The sequence below is a fragment of the Perognathus longimembris genome, chromosome 8, assembly GCF_023159225.1.
Source record: "Perognathus longimembris pacificus isolate PPM17 chromosome 8, ASM2315922v1, whole genome shotgun sequence".
NCBI lineage: Eukaryota > Metazoa > Chordata > Mammalia > Rodentia > Heteromyidae > Perognathus > Perognathus longimembris.
Window position 1 is genome coordinate 10,086,330 of NC_063168.1, and position 24,161 is coordinate 10,110,490.

The 24,161-nt window shown below is 44.4% G+C and overlaps 1 protein-coding gene across 1 annotated transcript; it reads left to right on the top strand.

Moving 5' to 3' along the window:
- The first annotated feature begins 7,948 nt into the window (after positions 1-7,948).
- Positions 7,949-19,810, top strand: LOC125356841 (sulfotransferase 1C1). The gene is made up of 7 exons (XM_048353546.1): positions 7,949-8,120; positions 12,392-12,520; positions 13,512-13,609; positions 15,335-15,461; positions 17,863-17,957; positions 19,275-19,455; positions 19,698-19,810. The coding sequence occupies exons 1-7, from the start codon at positions 7,949-7,951 to the stop codon at positions 19,808-19,810; spliced, it is 915 nt and encodes a 304-aa protein (XP_048209503.1).
- Positions 19,811-24,161: the final 4,351 nt, after the last annotated feature.

Genomic DNA, 24,161 nt, shown 5'->3' on the forward strand with positions numbered 1-24,161 from the left:
TTGTTTAAACAAACAAAAAATGAACATCCAATTGCCCCATCATCTTTGTAGATGAGAGAACTATGTAGTGACCATGAATCAAATGTGAATTCTAATCCTGAATAAGTCATGTTGGACTCCACATGAGTTATTGATACTCTCAGGTTCCTTACCTCTAAAATAATAATGACATCACCTGCAAATGCAATGGCAGGACTATGGGAAGGGCATTTAAATTATAGTAATATATGTAACAATCTCTGAAATTGAGCCTAATGTAGGTTAACGCCTAAGGAATGTTAGGAGTTTATTGTTTGGCATATTTTATTAGGCGACCCACAAGTGCTTTGCACAGTGATTCCATAAGCAAAATCAACCTGTAAATCCTCACAAATATAATATTTAATTTTTCCAATGCAATGTAAACTGAAAGTAGAACAAAAAATATTTATTTAATAACATTAGGATAAAAGTAGCTGTAGCTTTATGAACTAAAGAGATAGTCATTTTGTCAAATATGCAAAATACCCATACAGTTTGTGCAAAGGACATTTTGTAATAATAGAATTACATAAGGCAGCCAGATAATTAAATTAAGCAAGAAAAAAACAAACAAAAATTCTTAGCTGGCAACAATTAATAAATTCTAGACAAATAATTCAATGTAATTTTAGCCCTTCCTTTTATTCCTCCAGATTTTGTGTGCATTATAAAGTAAGGATGACAAGTCTTTCTTTGAGGGGGTTAGGGAAGTGTCTGGTCCTGGGGCTTAAACTGAGACCCTGCACACTGTCTCAGCTTTTATGCTCAAGGCTAGTGCTCTATCATTTAAGCCACAGCTCCCTTTCCAACGTGTGTGTGTGTGTGTGTGTGTGTGTGTGTGTGTGTGTGTAATTCGTTGGAGATAAAAGTCTCACAGGCTTTCCTGCATAGGCTGGCTTTGAACCTTGATCCTCAGATCTCAGCCTCCTGAGTAGCTAGGATTACAAGTGTGAACCACTAGCACATGGCAAACAGGTCTTATATTGAACCTAACTCAGATCCATTGGAAGCTGAGCTCTGGAAAACTATGTTAAGTATTCTGAGGACGCCTCAGGGTTCCTTAGAAAAGAGTTCTCTGATCATTTATGCATGTACACAGTACAGCTCAAAACAAGAAAAGTGGTTACAGCATGTGCCAACATAAATGCCACTCCTTGTCATCTAAAACTCACGGATCCTAACAGCAGGTAACAGCAGCCATAGGGCCAGAAGAGTTTGGATCCCAGGGCAAGCTGTTCCCACACCTCCTTGGCTCATTGTTCTGCCCTTGTTGTTGTGTAGCCTGATCCTCACCCACCTTAAGTAGGTCCTATATCTAGGGAAGGGAAGGACCGAATTAACACCAGAACCTCTCAACCGAGTTCCTCTGCAGTAAGCTCAGTGGAGGCTCAGAACACCGTGAACTACCTGGAGGAGGAAGAGACAAAAGTCATTACAGGTCACCAAGCCAGAAGCAAAGGTCAAAGTCAAAATCCCCTCACCTGGAGTCTTGTGAGTACTACTGCAATCTTCCTACTGAATTAACAGACTTGTTTCCCTAGGAGACAGATAGGACAGTCAGGAAGAGAGGAGAGGTGGTCGTCGCCTTTTCCAACACCAGAAGTTCAGTATTTTCAAAGATAGGAAGGAGAAAACTACTTTCATACCTAGCCCCAAATTTCCCAAGGTTTCAATCCATTGGTCCAATGGTGACCTTATTAGATTCAAGACCATGTCTTTCTTCAGGGGTTACTTTCAATCTCCCCTGAGCAAACTACTGCCAGGCCCTTCCCCTCCTAGGCCTGGGTGCATAGAAGAATTTTCCCAGCACGTGTGCCTGACCTAAACAGGGCCAGGATCTTCCCAATATCTGTGTAGACATTTCCACATATTCCACTCGGGAGGCCAGGCCAGCAGACTACATCTGGGTCAATGACCAGAGGCAAGGCTTTGACCAATGGCCTTCTTTCCTCCTCCTCACATAACCACACAGGGCTCAGATCACAGAACTGCAGATACTCCGATCAGACAGCCTGGATTCACAGAAGGATTTCGCAAATCTCTTTCCCAGGAAAGTTCAAGGGAAATGAATGGTGTGAGTTACTCTGGAGACTTTACCCAGGGCGTTGTAACATTCTGAGGTTGTAAGGGGGGCAACTTAAGGAAGCTTTTCTGAAAGTCCCTGGATCTCAGATTAACCAGGCTCAGGTACTCCTCAAAAGCTACACCCTTTGCCCCAGAGGTAGGCTAAGCCGTTGGGTGCTAGAGACACCTAGGCAGGTGTCAAGGTCTTGTTGAAATATAGATGCTTGGCCTAAGTAATGCCATCTTTTCCTCACCACCATCTTGGCCTCTTGCCCTAAGCCCCTAATTGTTCCTTACCTGGCTTTCTTTACCTATGCAAAACACTTTTTTTTTTTTTTTTTTTTTTTTTTTTTTTTTTTTTTTTTTTTTGGCCAGTCCTGGGCCTTGGACTCAGGGCCTGAGCACTGTCCCTGGCTTCTTCCCGCTCAAGGCTAGCACTCTGCCACTTGAGCCACAGCGCCGCTTCTGGCCGTTTTCTGTATATGTGGTGCTGGGGAATCGAACCTAGGGCCTCGTGTATCCGAGGCAGGCACTCTTGCCACTAGGCTATATCCCCAGCCCTATGCAAAACACTTTGATTAAGTTTAATTCCTCACATCGTATGTGGTTTTGGCCTATATAAGCTTTGTGCTAGCTACATTCCGGGCTGCATGTTTTTAGGGATGTGTATCTGCTTGCAGACTCTTGCTTTCCAATTTGACCTCTTAAAGTGTGACTTCTTTGTATCTCACTGATGCATGCCTGGCATGATCAAGTTAAAGGACTGTCCCATGACCTGGCATCCTTGGAGGTCCAAAGGAATAAAAACCTCAGAGCTGAAGGCCACCCTTCATGTGGCTCTGGAAATGAGCACAAGGGACTAGGCCCCCAAGCCCCTCTGGAGATGGCTCTACAGAAGAGACTGTAGCCTGGTGGGCTTCTAGGCCCTTTACCTTGCCTCAGTGCCCAGCAAACTACAGGAGGACCCAGTAAAGAAATAGATGGATTGTGGCATGAGATACCATGCCATTGGGCAAGTGACCTGTCATTTACATGGAACCCTTCTTACTGGGTTCCCAAGTAAATTCTTTGTCACTCAAAGCTCTGCAGGCTTGGTCATGGTAGAGGCTCCATGGGGGTAAAGGGTAGAACTCCTGTGGGAACCTGGATGAAGCCCTCTCCTTACAGCTAGCCATGTGTCGATCTCTTTCTCACATAGAAATCTGCAGGCTGGAGCTGGATCTGCAGTCATGATTTGTGTGACTGATCAGGGATAGGCAGGGAGCAAGTTGTAATCTGCGAAGAAAACGATGCCCCTTTATCTAATGGGAGGATTAGAAAGTTCAAACTCAATTAACAATAACAAAACTCAGGCTGCTATGTGCTATCCAGCCAGCTGTGAGAACCTGGAGCTGCACAGATGTGGTTTATGTTCACGGTCCCTGTGGTCAAAAAGTTGGAAGTACTTCGTTTACAGATTTCCCCTGGCAAAGTTTGCTGGTCACTGTTTTGGTCTTTTTTTCTAAACCATAGAAATTATTTTTGCTAAACATAATATGCTCATGTTGGCTTTTAATTTAAGAAGGTATTCCCTTTTTTAGGTAAATGTTTAAAAGAAACTTGATATAAGAACTGCTTAAAACATATTGCTAGAGTGGTCTGCCCCTTTGCAAAATAAAGGATCATTACTTAAGCCAAAAATAACAGATTAAGGAACTTCAGTTCTGGTAACAAAACACCAGAATACTTGAGAAATCCTCCCAAGGCAAATACCAAGAAATTCTAGATACAAAGGTCTTTAAAGGTGGAGCTGAGCACTGAGGGAAAAAGCACATTCTAGTGTGCCACAAAGAAGGGGTGTAGCCCTGGCCTGGCATGGCTGACTCAGTGGCCATATCAGGGAGGGTTGGTGAAATGCTAGAATACTCACATGTATGGAGAGCATCACACTAGGCTAGGCCTTGAGAGGGAAGGGAGTTGGAAATGAATGGGCTAATACAAACTTGGGTTCTTCAAAGATTTCTAGAGGAAAATGGTCCCCATACAGGAAAAGACTGTGTAGATTCTGATGTAGATAACAAAGAAGTCTCTCCTTAGACATGCGCAGCACAGAATCCACAAAATAATAATTGCCATTTAAAAATTCCTAGGCTAACCTGGGCTGTCTCAAGAACAAACAAAGCTTAAAGAAAAAGCAATGGTAGAAATAAAGATAGAATTTCATGGGGCTGGGGATATGGCCTAGTGGCAAGAGCGCCTGCCTCATATACATGAGGCCCTGGGTTCGGTTCCCCAGCACCACATATACAGAAAATGGCCAGAAGTGGCGCTGTGGCTCAAGTGGCAGAGTGCTAGCCTTGAGCAAAAAGAAGCCAGGGACAGTGCTCAGGCCCTGAGTCCAAGGCCCAGGACTGGCAAAAAAAAAAAAAAAAAAGATAGAATTTCATAATGTTAAAAGAAAAAAGTCAGCCAGAAGTAAGATATTTTTTGAAATAGTATATGGCCATTAACAGACTCAGAGTTAAAAAGAACCGAATTGGGAGAATTAAAGCAAGCACCAGTGGCTCATACCTATAATCCTAGATACCCAGGAGGCTGACATCTGAGAATCAAGGTTCAAAATCAGCCCAGGTAGACAAATCTGTGAGAGACCACCCAAAGCTAGAGTGGAGAGCTCCAGCCTTGAGTAAAAAAGCTCAGGGACAGCACACAGCTCTGAGTTCAAGTCCCAGTTCGAGTACAACATAATATTTTAAGGGAATTATAAGAAGTTCATAAATTTTATTATCATATTAGCTTTTCTATGCCCCTATTCCAGCAAATAAAGAATTAAACAGATGGAATATGGTAAAGCTACTAAAGACCTTAACAGCACAAATAACAAACATAATTATATAATAAATCACAATATGGTGAGTAGGATAAATGAATTCCATATAAACTAGAGCTTTTCTACAATTAAACATGCATTCTCCAGCCTCATGGTTCTAAGAATATTTCCCATGGCTGTGTTTTTTTTCTTAATTGAAATCCAGTCAAAATATTTGGTCTGTCTCTAAACTCTTTTGTCTAGAACAGCCTCACAGACTCCTGTCGGTTTTTGGTTGTATTAACCTTCTTAAAGAGATCAGGCCAGCTGTCTCACAAGACAACCCAAATTCTGAATTCTATGATCATTTTCTCATGTTTAGATTCAGATTAAATATTTTGGCATGGATTCCATGGAGACATTGACAGATTTTAATCATATGAATAAACCTCAAAAAATATAATGTTAAGTGATTAAATCAAAAACATTTATAGGATACTTCCATATGAAATTTTTTTTCCTTACATTTTGTTTTTTTTTTCCCTTTGATTTTGGGAACTGAACCCAGGGCTTCACACAAGAAAAGTACATGTTCTATTCCCCTCCCCGTAAAATATTTAAGTCATTGCAAGCATTATTTATTGTTTTACTATTAACATAAACTTAATTAATTAAAAAACATTTCTAAGAATGATGTATAGTCAATGCTAAATTATAATCATAATTGATTGTATGGTTTCAATTTCCCCTGCAAGGAAAGAGAGAGGAAGAGAAAGAGACCTCTCAAGGATTTTAGCTATCTGTAACTGTACTTAGACAGATAAGTCAGCCTATTACTTACTGAAGTGGCTGTCAGTTCCCATGCTGTTCTTCAGGCATACATGCTTTGTTTCATGATTAATCATTGAAACTATAAAATAGAAGTAAACAAAAATTCCATTAGTTGGTGTCATGGGGGGAAAATAGACAAATGCAAACACATATCAAGTCAAATTAAAAGTAACCTTCATGGCATCTGGCTGGGCTCTTACCCAGCCAGCCCTGACTGCCCAGCCCCACGTTACTGTATGATTAATGGGGTTCTCCTGAGCGTCCTTATGTTGGGGCGGGGGGAGTTAAGTAGGACTGGAGTGGGGTTTTTATCCTCCTATTCAGACACCATCCCGGATCAGACTGGATTTTCGCAAGTAGGGAAATGGCTGGCCAGTTTGAGACCGTTCTGGTGTAGGAGAGAGTCACCTGGCACAAGCAGTTACATCTGAAGAGGAAGCCCACAGAACATTTACAAATAGGCATAATCCAGGTGCTAGTGACTCACTCCTTTGGGAGATATGAGGTTTGAGGATCAAAGTTAGCCTACACAGGAAATTCCATGAGCCTCGTATCTCCAATTAACCACCAAAAAGCCAGAAGTGGAGCTGTGGCTCAAGTGGTAGAGGGCTAGCCTTGAGCACAAAAGCTAAGAGTCAGCTCCCAGCTCCTGAAATCAAGCCCCACGACTGGCATACAAAATAAATCCACGAAGCCCCTTTCTGTGGAGCAGGTGAATCCACTTTCTGTAACAAACACTCCATGCTCTGAGTAGAAGCCACCAAACTTTCCAAGTGCAGGGTCTTACTGGGGTGGGCAGATCTGGCCTGTCTTCTGACCCACCAGCCCTGTCCCCAGAAAACATTTGTTCTACCCAGAGGAGATCTTCCAGATGTTTCAGGGCCATGGTCTCTTGGTATTTCTTATTCATTTCTACAGCCTCAGATCTATCATTTGAAACCAGCATGCTCTGGGGTCAGAACAACAAAAAGACAATGACATGAAGGTAGGCTTGCTTTAACTACTTCTCTGAGACCTCCACAGAGGACTTCGCAGTTCTTTGGTACTCAGTACTGTGTCTAAAACTAGAAAAGCCACCAGGGTTTTTCTCCCAAGTAAACTGAAGTTACCTCCGGAACAAATGTAGGGTATGCCATAGATCTGAAATTGAAGCTGTTCAGGGAGATTTCTGTACCACTCAGACTGCTTTGCTGTAGGGTGTTTGCGTGTGTATGTGTGTGTGTGTGTGTGTACTGGTTCTGGAGCTTGAACTCAGAGCCTGGATAGTCTTTGAGCTTTTCTGCTCTAAGGTATTCTGCTGTACCTCTTGAGCCACAGCTCCACTTCGGGCTTATTGGTGATTCGTTGAAGATAAGAGTCTCTTGTACTTTCTCGCCCAAGCTGGATTTGAATCAGGATCTTCAGATCTCAGCCTCCAGAGTAGCTAGGATTACAGATGTGAGCCACTGATGGTGACCTTTTGATGATCGATCAGTGGGGATTTGATGAAGTAACTTCTCAAGCTCAGTAGCTGACTAAGTTTAAAAAATGGTAGTTAAGCCCCACTCCTACCCCACCCCAGTTCCCCACTCTAGCTCCTCCTATTTGGACCCTGCTTTGTATCGAGTCCACAGAAGTGTGCTGCTCATACCGACAGGAGCTCAGGTCTTCCCAGACCTCACATCTCCGCCAGTGTCTGAGGCCTCAGCCCATGCCAACTGGAAGGAACTGACCAATCTTAGGAGTTCATTTCTCCGCTGGCAACTATCTCCAGCAGAGATGTAGCTATCATCTACACCCTGAACAAGAATGCAAAACACTAAGAGCCAACTGTTCTGACTTTTCTTGCCTAAATGAATCTTAACCATAGAAATCAACTTCTGTCATGTGCCTCTCAGAGAGTAACTTTTTAAATCTTCATTATGAATCTTTATTATGTACGTTAGGATACGAAGACAAGCAGGGGAACTGAAGAGCATTTTTTTTTTTTTTTGGCCAGTCCTGGGCCTTGGACTCAGAGCCTGAGCACTGTCCCTGGCTTCTTTTTGCTCAAGGCTAGCACTCTGCCACTTGAGCCACAGCGCCGCTTCTGGCCGTTTTCTGTATATGTGGTGCTGGGGAATCGAACCTAGGGCCTCGTGTATCCGAGGCAGGCACTCTTGCCACTAGGCTATATCCCCAGCCCATGAAGAGCATTTTTTTAAGTGTTAGAAGTGACATGTGTTCATCTTTCTGTTTAAGCTCCTGTCTGGCCTATGTACTAAGATGTCCTTGGAGAAAATGAAAGATCTCCATCTGGAGGAAAAATATATAAAACCAGAAACCGAAGAAGTGAATGGGGTCCTCATGACGAAGATGATCAGCAATAACTGGGACAAGATCTGGAACTTCCAAGCAAAGCCCGACGATCTCCTTATTGCAACCTATGCAAAGGCAGGTGGGTGACAGAGGTGGCTTTGGGGATGCCACCACTAGCAGGGGCGGGCCTCCTCATTTTAAACACACAGGATTTCACCAGTAACTTAGAAAATCACGATTGGACCTGCTCATGAGCTCCAGTGCCCAGTGATCTTCCATTTAATGTGGATCCCTATCAGAATGGTAAGCCAGAAAGAATGACCAAGTGAGGGGAGAGTGGGTGGTCTGAGAAACCCTGTGCCAGTCCCCAGGCTAAATCCTGCCAGCCCCGTGCCCCTTGCTCCCCTCTGTGGAGTCCCCCCTGGACCTCCTGCAGTCCTCGCCCCCAAAGCCCCTCCCAGCGGCAGGGACAGATGTGGAGTGAAGTGCTCCCACTCCAAGCTGAACAGCTGGTCAAAACGTAAGGTGGCTGGATCTGGGGAAAGGAGGTGATGTTTACTGGCATCACAGACAATGAAGAGGAATTTGTGGGGAAAGCAAGGGTCAGGGATGCCATGGCATTGCAGACTTGTTCAGGGTGGGAAAATGGGGACTAGTACCCCCCTCCCCCAGGAGATAGTAATAAATGACTAATGATCTCTTGGCTTTTCTAACATATCAGGTCTCCCTCACAACTTAGGCTTACCCCCGCATCTTCCAACATCTCCCTCTCAGAGGCAGAGCCTGCCCGGACTTAAGTCCTCCACCCATCTCCTCGTCTGGGTGGAAGCCTCCATGACTCTCTAGCTCTAACATTCTGCATGCAGATGAAACCAGCTAAGCTCTGTGAGAGGAGTCCAGGAGACATAAGCCCCTGTGGGAGCAGAGAGCCCTCAAAGATCTTTTTTCCCCAAGGGAAAATCTTTCAAATAAGTTCTCTCTTTCATGCTTGGTTTTTTGTTTGTTTGTTTCTGCCAGTTCTGTGGCTTGGACTCAGGGCCTGAGCACTGTCCCTGGCTTCATTTTTGCTCAAGGCCAGCACTCTATATCTTGAGCCACAGCATCACTTCTGGCCACTTTCTGTGTACGTGGTACTGGGGAATTGAACCCAGGGCTTCATGTATGCAAGGCAAGCACTCTTGCCACTAGGCTATATTCCCAGCCCAAGTTTTTTTGTTTTGTTTTGTTTTTGGCCAGTCGTGGGGCTTGAACTCAGGGCCTGAGCACTGTCCCTGGCTTCTTTTTGCTCAAGGCTAGCACTCTGCCACTTGAGCCACAGCGCCACTTCTGGCCGTTTTTTCTGTATATGTGGTGCTGGGGAATTGAACCCAGGGCCTCATGTATACAAGACAAGCACTCTTGCCACTAGGCCATACCCCCAGCCCAAGTTCTCTCTGTCATCTCCTTGAGCCCATGTGGTTGGTGCCTGGCCAGGTCCTGAGATGCCCTCAAAGCATTGCCCAATGAAAAATGCTGAGCTTCCTTTCAAAGGCACTCTATAGCTTCAGAAGCCATGACTTCCTTAGTCTCAGTTTTGCAGCAGCTTTCATAACAAAGTGCTAGTTTTTCAACTGTCTTTCCTGCATTCACTCTATAAACTGAGCAAAAAACAGCTAGGAATAATAACTATGCTATGGCACAGTCCTAAATACTGGATTGCCTTGAACTCTCCTCCATCAAATTAATCAGCCCATCGTCTTTAAACTCAGCCTCCCACAAAATCTCAGGATACAGATAAAATGTTTATAAATTCTCTACCAGACTCTAACAAGAATGGTCTTTAGTTCAACTCCTGATAGAGTTTTAGTTCCCATCTGAAACCTTGTGAGCTTAGGCTTCATGGTCCACATTCCTATTGGCATTCTGGTCTTCTAAGCTTCTTCAAGAATCATCCATTAGATTGAGCTTACAGCATTGCAGGTACTCCCTGGCCCACATCTTCGAACTCTTGCAAATTCCTCCCATAAACCAATTCTAAAGGCTTACGTATTACATCGTCAGGAGTAGTCACACCAATGGCCTTAACTGCTCTGGTACCACTTTTCTGTATCAGGTAGCTCTTCTCACCACTACATGTTTCAGAAGGCACCACTACATGGCAGAAGGGTGGTATGGTGGAACAGTACTGTTTAACTCATGGAAGCCAAATGAGAGATAAGGGAGGGGGACTCAGAAAGGGAGGAGGAGGAGGAGGAGGAGGAGGAGGAGGAGGACGAGGACGAGGACGAGGACGAGGACGAGGACGAGGAGGACGAGGAGGGAGGGGAGGAGGGGGAGGAGGGGGAGGAGGGGGAGGAGGGGGAAGAGGGGGAGGAGGAGGAGGACGAGAAGGAGGAGGAGGAGGACGAGGACGAGGAGGAGGAGGAGGAGGACGAGGACGAGGACGAGGACGAGGAGGACGAGGAGGGAGGGGAGGAGGGGGAGGAGGGGGAGGAGGGGGAGGAGGGGGAGGAGGGGGAGGAGGGGGAGGAGGGGGAGGAGGGGGAAGAGGGGGAGGAGGAGGAGGACGAGAAGGAGGAGGAGGAGGACGAGGACGAGGAGGAGGAGGAGGAGGAGGAGGACGAGGACGAGGAGGAGGAGGACGAGGACGAGGAGGAGGAGGAGGAGGAGGAGGACGAGGACGAGGAGGAGGAGGACGAGGACGAGGACGAGGAGGAGGAGGAGGAGGAGGAGGAGGACGAGGAGGAGGACGAGGAGGAGGAGGACGAGGACGAGGACGAGGAGGACGAGGACGAGGAGGAGGAGGAGGAGGAAAGAGAGAGAGGAAAAAGGAGAGGAAGAGACTGTGACCTGCTTCCTCCAAAGCAGAGCCTTTGGGGGGAACACTTCGTATCCAAAGAACAAATGTGTTTCTGTCCCTGCTTCAAGAATCTAAGCTCTCTTCCGAGCCTCACTGGAGAACTTACTCAGTAAGGGCCTTCCATTGGCTGCTCGCGTCTCTCATGATCACCCATTTCTGTCCTTTTTCAAGTGTTCACTATCTCTCCTCAATCTGAATTTCATCCACACTGCTAGCAGGGCATCAACTTTGTTTCAGGCCATCTTGAAACTTAGACAACATCAAAGGGCTTCCATGCTGTGGTCTCCATCTCTCTGTCCTTCCTCCTGCTTCCCTGCCTCTCCCACCACCTGCCAACAGCTCATGAGCTCTAATTACACTTCCCCGCAGGGAACCTGCCTGCCCTCATCTAGATCCTGGATTTTCCCTGCCTCCTCAATGGAGATGACTTCCTGTTTCCTCTTCATTCCAAAGCCACCAACTCCTCTGAAGCTGAGCCTCACTGACCCCTTCAGCAGCAAGACTGCCTTCCTCCTCTGAACACCTTGTGTGGGAAGTTGGCACTTGGCACACTTTTGTGAGCCTTCCAGTATACTGCTTACCTTTTGGATATCTGTGTGTTTGCCACACATATTAATTAACATTATTAGCTTTGGATACAAGACATAGAAGCTTTTTCCAAAAGTAAGAAAAAGAAGAATACATTTTGCTGGAAAATTAGCATTCTCTGCCGTTGTCCAGCTTTTTATCTACCTATATGTCTATGCTTTTCCCTGTACAAAATAGAATTCAGTTTAGGAAAAAGGAGCAGAAATCCCAAAATAACACAAAACAAAAAGCAGTCTGTATATTGTCAGCCCAGGAAAGAAATGGTAGCCACACCAATCATCAATGATTCTGGCTCCTTTTAACTTTCTGCTGTACCACCTTCAAGTGTACTTTTAGATTTCATGGTACAATATGACTGCTGGTGGTCCAGCCAGCACATATATATTCCAAATAGCAGCAAGAAGATAGGAAGGGAAGACTAAGGTCATGTTCCTTTCCATTAAATCCACCTTCCCAGAAATGAGTGGCTTGGCCTCATGTAGCTACAAGAAAAAAGGAAAAAAAATGGAGCCTTTGACACAAGCTATATACCCTATTAAAATAGAGGGTCTCTTAATTTGAAAAAGAGTGGAAGGTAGCTAGACAAGAAGTAACTTCTGACATCTCTGAACTAATAATCTAAAAACAATCATAAGCTCATTAGCATAGAAACACTGGATGATTCAACTTTATATTTCCCGTACATTCAACTGGATCAATTTTATATACAGGCTACCTCCATGCGGTACAAAGCCCTGTGCTAGGTGCCAGAGGAAAAGAATAAAGAGGCATAAGGAAGCATATATTATAGGGAGTTGATGACAGTGAACCCGGAAGACGGAGCTCACCCCACCCACCTGGAGTGACACACAGCTATGACAGCTGAGCTGATTCTGCTCAACATTCCACAATCACAACCTTGACTGAACACATGCATGACTGAGGTAGTAGGACAATATTGTGCTTCGAGTGGGTGGGGGGATGACAGCGAGCAATACTTCTAGGCACCACCTGGACACAGGAGATTGTGGACATGATCCAGAATGACGGGGATGTGCAGAAATGCCAGCGGGCCAACACGTTCGACCGGCATCCTTTCCTCGAATGGACTCTGCCTCCACCCCTCAACTCGGGTAAGTCTGCCTGTCTAGGACAGAGTGGGAGTGGAACCTTCGTGCAGGATCTTTGGGAAGAGACTGTTTCTATACTATGCCTTCTAGAAAACATCTCCAGGTGAAACAGGGGAATGTGTTTTTGTCTGGAGCTGTAAGTGGCCTCAAAGTTGCAGATGGTAAAGGCTTGCTCCCCAGGTGGTGCTAGTGGGAGGTGGCAAAGTCTGTAGGAGGCAGAGCCTAAGCCTGAAGTATCCCATGCCCTTGAAGTGCCCTTGGTCAGAGCAGGCAAAAAACCAAACACTTAGTGAAATTCCATTTCAACCAATAATCTAGATGTGGTGGCTCACATCTGTTTACCAGCTACTCAGGAGATGTAAATTGGGGGATCATAGTCTGAGATGAACCTTGAGCAAAAATATGAAACTCTATACAAAAAAAATAACTAAAGCAAAAAATGGGGGCATGGCTCAAGTGGTAGAGTGTCTGATAGCAAGCATGAGGCCCTGAATTCAAACCCCAGTACCACTAAAAGAGAGAGAGAGTTGAGGATAGTAAAGGAGAGGAAGAGAGACAGAATTTCTCAGGCCAGAACTTCTAGAACGCCCTCCTATCACCTCCCTCCCTGAAGAGGACTATCAGTACTTCTCCATCTGCATATCTTCCCCACATTGGGAGATAGAAAAATTCAAAAGACAGAAGAGCCACTGGCTTGTTGGAGCAATAGCTCTCACAACCTCAAGTTTCCCAAGGCATCTCCACCTTCCTACATACAAACATCAACACACAGCGAGTAAGTTAGCAATGTCACCCAGGACAATACCTCGTTGATACTTTCCTCTACCCGAATGAAGAGGCAAGGTGCCATCAGAGAGGCCGCATAGACAGATGAAATCATCATTTTAGACAGAAAGCCAATCACGTGGTCATCATAATTCCTACCATTTAACACAATGTAGATGATTAATCATAATGAGAAGCATTTGGCTGAATGATGTGATTTCTTTCCCAGGACTGGATCTGGCTAACAAAATGCCCTCTCCCAGAACTTTGAAAACTCATCTTCCTGTTCAAATGCTACCACCTTCATTCTGGAAAGAAAATTCCAAGGTAAGAAGGGCCCACTCTTCACGCCCAGATCACTGAAACACTGGGGGCAGTGGAGGAAACGAAACTGTCGCTCATGTGGTAGAGCAGTAGCCTTGAGCAAAAAAAGCCAAATGAGATAAAACTCAATTCATTAATTAGTTAATTAATTAATTAAAATTTAAACAAGAAAGAAATCACCTGTGGAACTACAGGGCAGACAGGGATGCTGCCACCAAAGCCCACACACTCCATTCCGAATCCCCCTCTCCCTCAAAATAGTATTGCAGAGGACCTATTTGAGAAGCTTTTCAGTCAAATTATGCTGATGACGTACAACTAAGCCATATTTAAAGAGATGGTCCAATGAAATAAGAAAGTCATTCCTGAGGAAGACCTCTATCTTAATTTGGGTCTTTGGAGAAGCAGGAGCTAAAGAAGGGTTTTATCTGAAAGAAATCTGCTTGGGGAAAACATGGGAAGGGAAAAGTAGAGGAGAATGGGGGCCATAAGATCTCAATGATTTAACCCCTTTGAGGGGGAAACAATGAAAGTGCACAGGACACTCTACAGGGCAGCACTGGGCAAGGCTCAGTCAAGAATCCTCCAACCAAAGCCAAGCATCAGAAAGCCTCAACTGTCTTAGTGTCCCTGCTGTGCTCACTCATTAGCCCAAGAGCAGTCCTTTGGGAACTGACTTCATGTGGAACACAGTGGTGGGTTTTCTGTATGCCCTACAGCCAGAGACCTGAATGGATCATACTCTCGGCCACCAGCCTGTTGCCCTAATGATACATCAACTTCATGTGTGAAACCTGTTCCTCTTCCTTTTCAAATGAGAAATCTAGCCAGGCCCTGGTGGCTCTTCCTTGTAATGCTAGCTGTTTAGAAGGCTGAGATAGGAGGATTGTGATTTGAAGCCAGTCTAGGCAGAAAAGTCTGTAAGTCTCTTATCTGCAATTAACCACCACTAAGCCAGAAGGGCAGCTGTGGCCCAAGTGGTAGAGTACAAAAAAAGCTATGGGACAGAACTGAGGCCCTGAGTTCAAGGCAGTATTGTCAAAAATAAAGAGCCAGAGAAAATGAGACAGACACAGAGAGAGATCTGATTTTTGTCAGTGTCTCATAAACCAATCTCTCAGGTATTCTACACTTCTATTTTCTCAATTTAATTTTTTTTAGATTGACACTTGTTAATTCAGGACCTATATAGGCAATGTACGCTAAATGTACAGTGGGACCAGAATTCCCAAACCTCTCAAAGAATCTTTACCTGTCCATATAAGCTAGTGCTTAAAGACAGCAGTGTTGCCTTCATTGTTATCTGTTTTAGCTACAGGTCTTGAAATCAACGAACTATAGAATATAACCCAAAAATCAAGTTAAAAAATTTTTTTGCAGTAAAAGGATAGCTACCCAACAGAATCAAATGCTTACATCAGCGGGACTAGCACCACCCCTTGAGGGCAAGTGACTTTGGAATCCCAAAGAAGTGTCCTCGTATTTATACATACGAGGACACTTCCATGATAGAAAAAAAAAATGTGTTATTTCATAATAATGCTTAGGCCATAGCTACAAATCAGAACTCTTTATAGGCAAACTAAAAGTAGTGCTCGCTTAGTTGTTCCAGTGGGATCGCTCAAGATTATACACAAAAGCTTTCTGGTAATCTGAGCCTGATACGAAACAATGATGTTTTCTGTCTTACTCTCTCTGCCTCTCGCTTCATCTGCTGGCTAATTCCAGATTATCTATGTGGCTAGAAATGCCAAGGACTGCCTGGTGTCCTACTATCATTTCTCCAGAATGAATAAGATGGTACCTGACCCTGGTACCTGGGAGGAATACATTGAAGCATTCAAAGATGGAAAAGGTGAGTGAAAGAAAATGGTGGGTTCTTACTTCCTCATTCACTCATCTACTGATATTAGAAGAAAGGGTTTTCACTGCATGACTTCATTCTTCAAGATCTGCTAGGAAAGCAAGTGGTGGTGACTCGCACCTACAATCGTAGCTACTCTGGAGGCTGATATCTGAAGTTCAAGTTTCAAAGGCAGACAGCAAAAAAGTCCTTAGGACTCTTATCTCCAATTAGCCAGCAGAAAGAAAGAAAAAGAAAGAAAGAAGGAAGGAAAGAAAGAGAGAAAGAGAGAGAAAGAAAGAAAGAAAGAAAGAAAGAAAGAAAGAAAGAAAGAAAGAAAAGAAAGAAAGAAAGAGAGAGAGAAAAGAAAAGAAACAAAACAGAAATGGAGGGCTGGGGATATGGCCTAGTGGCAAGAGCGCTTGCCTCGTATACTTGAAGTCCTGGGTTCGATTCCTCAGCACCACATATACAGAAAATGGCCAGAAGTGGCGCTGTGACTCAAGTGGCAGAGTGCTAGCCTTGAGCAAAAAGAAGCCAGGGACAGTGCTCAGGCCCTGAGTCCAAGGCCCAGGACTGGCAAAAAAAAAAAAAAACAGAAATGGAGATATGATTCCAGTGGCAGAACACCAGACTTGAGTGAGGGGGGAAAAAAAGGAAGGATATAGACAAGGCCCTGAATTCAAGCCCAATACTCTCTCTCTTTCGCTCTCTCTCTCTCTCTCTCTCTCTCACACACACACACACACACACACACACACACACACACCCCTGTCAGGAAGTAGATGACACGCTCAGGTAAGGTTGGCTAGGGAGGCTCTGACAGAGAGAACATTTACAAAGCTGTAAGCTGAGTTTGGGTAAACCAGAGAAGGCTAGTAGAGTATTCCTGGGGGAGTGCCGGCCACTTGAGATAGAAGACTTTTGACAGGAGCTGGGGGTTTGGTAGGGACAGCAGTCAACCCACCACTGGGAGCCAGCAGGGAAGGCATGGAGGATATAAATACTCTATCTTCCCTCTCCTCTAGCCTCCAAAGCTTTCCAATGCCTCTTGCAGCAAAGTCCAGCTCTAGCTCTGAAGGCAGAAACCCCGGTGACACAGTCTTTTTGTCTTTTTTTAAAATTTAAACTTTATTGTAGGCTGGGGATATGGCCTAGGTGCAAGAGCACTTGCCTCGTATACTTGAAGCCCTGGGTTCGATTCCCCAGCACCACATATACAAAAAACGGCCAGAAGTGGCGCTGTGGCTCAAGTAGCAGAGTGCTAGCCTTGAGCAAAGAAAAGCCAGGGACGGTGCTCAGGCCCTGAGTCCAAGGCCCAGGAATGGCCAAACAAAAAAACAAAAAAAAAAAAAAACACTTTATTGTAAAGATGATGTACAGAGGGGTTACAGTTACATAAGGTAATGAACAGTGTCACTACCTCCCTCTTTTTCTTCCAATTTTTCCCCTCCCAATCTCCGTCACCCCAGTTGGCAGTTCATTTCCAAAATGATGTCTAGTGAGTAACACTGCTGAATTTTTCTTTGTCCCACTGTTTTGGTGCTTCCCCTTCCCTTCCCCAAATCAGATAAACTTATATAGTATATAAGACAAAGGGTACAGAAGTCAACTAGTAATGCCCTGGGCAGGTGATGTTGTCAGGACTAATGACACTCAGTATGTTTTTCTTCCTTTGCAAAGGTGATCAAATACGTGGTAGGTATAGATTTTTCCAAGTGAAAGTCTACTCAAAATCAATGCCCATTAGGGAGCAATATCTATTGTGTAGTATCGATCTATGTACCATATAGTGACACAGGGAAATGAAAGTTTTGAAGCCCCATCCATAAGACAATGCTTCACAGTGGAATAAATTCAATTATGGAAATATAAGCCAAGGAACCCAAAAAGTTTTACCACTTCTCTAAATACTTTTAAACAATACCTGTTTTCTGAAAATAAGAGTTCTGCTCTGGATTTCTGGATTTTGGTAGTACTGAATAAATGACTTCTTTTATTAGGGAAAGTATTGGTCATTTAATTAATTTTTGAATTGCATATGTTAATAGTATGAGAGGGTGTCATTTCCTACCCTGTGCATAATACAATGTGCTTTGAACAAGTTCACTCCCTTCATAATATTCCCATTTTTAAAACTTTGCTTGGTGGACTTAACTGTTCTGTCTCTGTCTTTGTCTCTGTGTGTGTGCACGCATGCGGTGTGTGTGTGTGTGTGTGCATGTGTGTGTGACTATTATCCTCTTCACCTTACAGCAGCCTTTCCCTTCACCCCTCCTTCCCTGATTCCCTTCCAGACAGTCCCTCTTTTACATTCCTGTCACATTATTATGGTTATTGTCATCATCTCATTCAGAAAGGTTTAAGTTGGCATTAAGCTTATTCACTGATATTCCATCGCTTTCCTCCTCAGTGCTGTGGGGCTCCTGGTATGACCACGTCAAGGGATGGTGGGACATAAAGGACCAGCACCGCATTCTCTACCTCTTCTATGAAGATATGAAGGAGGTGAGAGGCACTGAGACCTCACTCTTGAGATTACTACAGAGATGTATGCCACTGCATTTGTAAAGTACACAAATGTGTGAAGACATGTATCCTCCTTCTTCCTCTTCCATACTCCAAACCCCTAGACTGAGGTTTAATCTGTATCATCATGGACAAGATAGTGAACTGACTTCTATTCCAGAGAGATGAATGGACCGCAGATCCACTTTCATGATCCTGTGCTCTTGTTACAAAACTACTTCCTACCCCAAGGCAAAGAAATCTGAGACCTTAGCTGGGTGCTGATGATTCATGCTTAGCTAGGCTGAGCTCTAAGGATCCTGGTTCAAAGCCATCCCAAACAGAAAATTCCATAGGACTCTTATCTTTTTTTTTTTTTTTTTTTTTTTGGCCAGTCCTGGGCCTTGGACTCAGGGCCTGAGCACTGTCCCTGGCTTCTTCCTGCTCAAGGCTAGCTCTCTGCCACCTGAGCCACAGCGCCCCTTCTGGCCGTTTTCCATATATGTGGTGCTGGGGAATCGAACCGAGAGCTTCATGTGTAGGAGGCAAGCGCTCTTGCCACTAGGCCATATTCCCAGCCAGGACTCTTATCTTTAACCAGCAAAAAGCCACTAGTGAAGTTATGGCTGAAGTGGTTGAGCACCAGCCTTGAAAGAAATAAAAGCCTAGTGAAGGGCACAAGGTCCCAAGTTCAAGCCCCAGTAATAGCACATGAAGGAGGAAGAGGAGGAAGAGGAGAAGGAGAGGAGGAGGAGGAGGAGGAGGAGGAAGAGGAGAAAGAGATACTCTGAGACGTCATCAAAAGCTACAGGTCCTTCTCTTTTTGGATCTCTTGTTATCAAAAAGAAGTGAGGAGCAAGGAGTCACACTCCTGAGTCAATTTGAGATTTCATTTCTTCATGCTCTCATTGGCCTTCTGTTAACTTCCAAACCATAGCACCCATCCCACTTCATTCAACCTTCTCACGACCCCTCCCTACCCCTCGACTCCATGGTTCCATCCCCAGAGCTTTCTGGGGTTCTCTCTAGAGGCAGGAAGCACGCGCTTTCTCAGCCAGGGGTCGCCATGCTTGTTTCACACTAGATTGCTCTCCTGCAGGGTGAGCCTCTTGATGTCAGGAATAGTCCTGGCCTCCCTGTGGCCCCAGCAGCTGAGACAGTCAGTGCCCTGACCTGGAGCCACTTGAGAAATATTTCCTTTTTTTTTTTAATTGAACCCTTAACACCTCTCTCCCCAAACAGTTTGTCCAAACAGACCATTGTCTCTAATGGAATGTCTCCCCAATTATTTCTCTTGTGTAACTGTTTTACCTACAGGACCCAAGGAGGGAAATTAAGAAGATATTGAAGTTCCTGGAAAAAGATATAGCAGAGGACGTTCTAAATAAGATCATCTATCACACCTCCTTTGACGTCATGAAGCAAAACCCAATGGCCAACTATACTACTTTACCTGCCAGTCTCATGGACCACTCCATCTCCCCTTTTATGAGGAAAGGTAAGATTTACATCTAAGGATGCCCCGTGAGACTAGGGTCCCCAAGGCCTGCTCATCATTTCTGTGAATCCTCCATGCTTCCTTGCCTATTGCTACATTGCCTAGTCTTGCCAATAGGACCACCACACAGGTTTGGAGAGATACGCTGGTGTTCCCCACCCACCTCGTGTGGGTTCTGAGAGTGAGCCCTCACCCCTCCCTCCTACACCTGCAGCCTGCCCTGAGATCTTGCCTTGTTTCAGGGATGCCTGGGGACTGGAAGAACTATTTTACGGTGGCTCAAAATGAAGAGTTTGACAAAGACTACCAGAAGAAGATGGCGGGGAGCACTGTGACCTTTCGTACAGAGATCTGAGACCAACAGAGGCTTCTGCCCAGACTTTCTGCCTAGATTTTTACCTCTTTGAGTCTTATCTTCTAAGATACTTAAAAGAAATACATCCTTTATCCACACTAGCTGATCCACACGCATTGTAGGTCCTGTGTCACCGTGGTAAGTCACCAAAGACTTCACTATGACATCATCAACATGTAACCAGACCCTGGTAGAATGTTTTTAATTAAGTTACAAGATCACTCATAAAGACACCTACACATGATCATGTACTTGCCTGCACTAGAGCAAAATAAACACAACTTAATCCAAAACTAGTTTACAATTATCTAGCCTCTCACATGCAAAATTCACAAAAAGAGAAATAAAAAAGAACAAAATTTGAACGTTAGAGAAAGTGGATACAAAAAAGAGAAAATAAGAATTGAGCATTAGGGACTCTAGACATTCACACAGTGAGACCAAAGGAGGATATTCATAGGAGAGGATCACAAAGGCCCAATAGCTATGTGCATATGATCATATAAAATATTTATTGAAGTGAACTCAAAGAAATGGAAACAAGAGGGGTTTTCTTGTTTTTTCTAGTTTTTTGTTGTTGTTTTTCTATTTTGTCACTGTATTTGTTTTCTGTACCTTTTGTCTTGTTTATCTGTTTGGGGAGGGTAAGAGAGGAGCACAGAAATGGTGGGACAAAGGTGAACAAATGCATCCATGATGCTCACTAGGCACTATAGGGGAAATGATCTATATAAGTTGGAGGGAGGGCAGTCAGGAGAGAAAAACTGGGAGAAAGCCAGGGAAGAGGTGACACCGTAAGACCTGAGCACTAGAGAAAATGTGAGGTGAAAGCAACACAGCTAGGTCTGGGTGGAGAAAGGGAACCTATCCAGAGAGAGTTCTTTGTGAAGGGTGGAGTTCAGGTTTGGGTGGAGGGCTGATGCAGCTGGGGGCAGATACAAGCTGTTGGGGTGGGGAGAGGCTGAGGTCCTGAGATGGAGGGAATGCTAACATGAGGGAGAATAATGGTTCTGTGCTGCTGCAACAGAATACCTGGGTAATTTATAGAACAGAGATTTATTTGTTACAATTGTGAAGGCTGAGGACTCTAAAGTTAAAGAGACCTCACTGGCAAGGGTCTTCTTATGGTATCATCTCATGATGGAAGTTGGAAAGGTAAGAGAAAGAGAGACAGTAACAGAGACAGAGATATAGGGCCAAATTCATCATTTTGTCAGGTGCCCCCTTAAGATAGTAAACCCATCGCTGTGCTAATGGCACTAATCCATGTGTGTCTACAGATTCCTCATGACCTGGTCACCTCTTGTTAGGCCTCTCCTCCCAACACCATTGCATTGGGGACTGTTTCCAATGCATGAACTTTAGGGGACACATTCAGACCATAGCAATGATCAAACACAGGAGTCAAAGGATGGCCGAGCTCCTAAAGAGATTATGAGATGAGATAACATGAAGAACAGAATCCAATGAGCCAAGTCGGACTCCAGCAACTGAAGCTGGGATGGTCCCAAGAACAAAGACACAGACCATAGCTCAGCAAGGTTGCAAAGGACGGGAAACACAGCAGAAATGGGAAACTCAACCACTTCTGTGAGTAACCACCGCTGGAAAGCTGAGAGAGCTTCTATTTCAGATGGACCTCCTAGAGACAGAGGAAACAAAGCTTTAAATTGGCCCATGGAAAAATAAAATACTCAGAACTTCATTTACTTTAAGGAAAAGTTGAATCCCACATTTCTGATGGGAACAAAATCATTTTTTTTTTTTTTTTGGCCAGTCCTGGGCCTTGGACTCAGGGCCTGAGCACTGTCCCTGGCTTCTTCCCGCTCAAGGCTAGCACTCTGCCACTTGAGCCACAGCGCCGCTTCTGGCCGTTTTCTGTATATGTGGTGCTGGGAATCGAACCTAGGGCCTCGTGTATCCGAGGCAGGCACTCTTGCCACTAGGCCATATCCCCAGCCCCCAAAATCATTTTTATACTTAAAAAAAGACAGAGAAATTCCAGGGGAAAAAAATCATCAGCATAGCAACTACATATATAATCATGTTGTTTCTTCTTCCTTTTACTAAAACTTACCTTACGAAAGTCTCTGGTTGGGCTGGGAATGTGGCTTAGCGGTAGAGTGCTTGCCTCACATACATGAAGCCCTGGGTTCGATTCCTCAGCACCACATATATAGAAAAAGCCAGAAGTGGTGCTGTGGCTCAAGTGGTAGAGTGCTAGCCTTGAGCAAAAAAAAAGAAAGTCTCTGGTCACCAGGCACCAGTGGCTCCCAACTGTAATCCCAGCTACTCAAGAAGCTGAAATCTGAGGATCAAAATGAACTATCAAAAAGCAAGAAGTGAGGGGCTGGGGATATGGCCTAGTGGCAAGAGTGCTTGCCTTGTATACATGAGGCCCTGGGTTCGATTCCCCAGCACCACATATACAGAAAACGGCCAGAAGTGGCGCTGTGGCTCAAGTGGCAGAGTGCTAGCCTTGAGCAAGAAGAAGCCAGGGACAGTGCTCAGGCCCTGAGTCCGAGGCCCAGGACTGGCAAAAAAAAAAAAAAAAAGCAAGAAGTGGAGCCAGAAAAAGCTGCGGCTCAAGTGGTAGAGTGCTAGCCTTGAGCAGACAAAGCTAAGAGACAGCACCCAGGCCCTAAGTTCAAGCCCCAGGATTGGCACCAACAATTTTTTTTTAAATCATAGCACAAAGAAATTGTTTATTATGCCCAGAAATTTGAGACCACCCTGGGCAACTATGTCCTGGGGGACATAGACTCCATCCTCAAAAAATACTAATTTATTTTTACTATTTACCTTTACTTATTTACTAAAGTAAATAAGTGAAAACATTCCAACATACACACACACACACACACACACACACACACACACACACACACACTTGTCATTGATATAGGTGGTTCAGAAAACAATTCAGTGCTAAGAAGGTACAAGTTATGAGAGGGGAGGTTTCCTGTAAATCTCATAATACAGAAGCCAATATATCCTCCACCCAGTAACAAAGTAAGCCTTGTTTGTCTTCCTTAATCTTTCTACTTTCTAAGGTAAGCATTCTAATCATTAACCACATGATGAATAATCCAGCAGTACAGTATGATACACAGTAGACTGGCACAGAGGAAAGATTATGAAACAAATCTTTGTGATGAAATAGCAAACTTTTGGCAGTGAAATCCTATATAAAATATCTTCAGCTAGGATCTACCAACCCCAAAACTTAGTAAGCACCTAACAGCTCCCTTTCTGAATATAATGTAGACTAGTCATACAGAAGATAGTGACTAGAATATAGGCAAGGTATCTGGACTTTCCAAGAAGGCAAAATTTGCCTTTCTTCTTTTATAATTGTAAAATCTTCTTACTCTGACTGTAAAAATTAATTCCACTTTCATAGTCTTCAAAACATTCAAAGAATTTTGGAATTCTCTCTCAAAAAGCTCTGCTAGCCAAGCACGGTGGCTCTTGCCTATAATCCAGCTACTCAGAAGGATGAGATCTGAGGATTACAGTTCAAAGCCAGCCCAAGCAGGAAAGTCCATGGGACTCTTACTCTCAATCAGCAAAAAAATACAAGTGTGGCTGTGGTTCAAGTAGTAGAGTGCCATCCATGAGCAAAAAAATAAAGGGGGGGGAAGCCCAGGGACAGTGCCCAAAACCTGAGTTAAAGCCCCAGGACCACCACCAAACGAAAAGAGGTATCAGAGATAATTAACAGTTTAATTCAATTTAAAAGATCTGTGGGGCTGGGAATGAGACCTAGTGGTAGAGTACTTGCCTGGCATGCATGAAGCCCTGGGTTCAATTCCTCAGTACCACATACACAGAAAAGTCCAGAAATGGCCCTGTGGAGCAAGTGGTAGAGTGCTAGCCTTGAGCAAAAGAAGCTCAGGGACGGTGCCCAGGACCTGAGTTCAAGACTAGCAAAAGAAGAGAAAAAAAAAAAAAGGTCTGTGGTTTAGGCCCTATAAAACAAGGATTAGAAAGCCCACAGATTGGGAGAAGATCTTCACTAGCTATGCAACAGACAAGGGCCTCCTATCTAAAATATACTTAGAGCTCAAAAAGTTAAACCTCCCCCCCCCCCAGAAATAAATCCTCAAAGAAACAACCAGCCCATTAATAAGTGGGCTAAAGACTTAAAGACTTCTCTGAAGAGAAAATGATAACAGCCAATAGACACATGAGAAAATTGTTCAATACTTGTAATCCTAGCTACTCAGGTGATCTGAGGATGAAGGTTCAAAACCAGCCTGGGCAAGAAAGTCTATCCGACTCCTATGTCTAATTAAATACCAAAATTCCAGAAGTGGAGCTGTGGCTCAATGTTAGAGCACCAGCCTTG

Excerpts from the sequence above, each read along its gene's own strand:
- LOC125356841 (XM_048353546.1), top strand. The coding sequence starts at position 7,949 with ATGTCCTTGGAGAAAATGAAAGATCTCCATCTGGAGGAAAAATATATA. Across the intron at positions 8,121-12,391 it reads TGCAACCTATGCAAAGGCAG|GCACCACCTGGACACAGGAG; the intron begins GTGGGTGACAGA and ends CAATACTTCTAG. Across the intron at positions 13,610-15,334 it reads TCTGGAAAGAAAATTCCAAG|ATTATCTATGTGGCTAGAAA; the intron begins GTAAGAAGGGCC and ends GGCTAATTCCAG.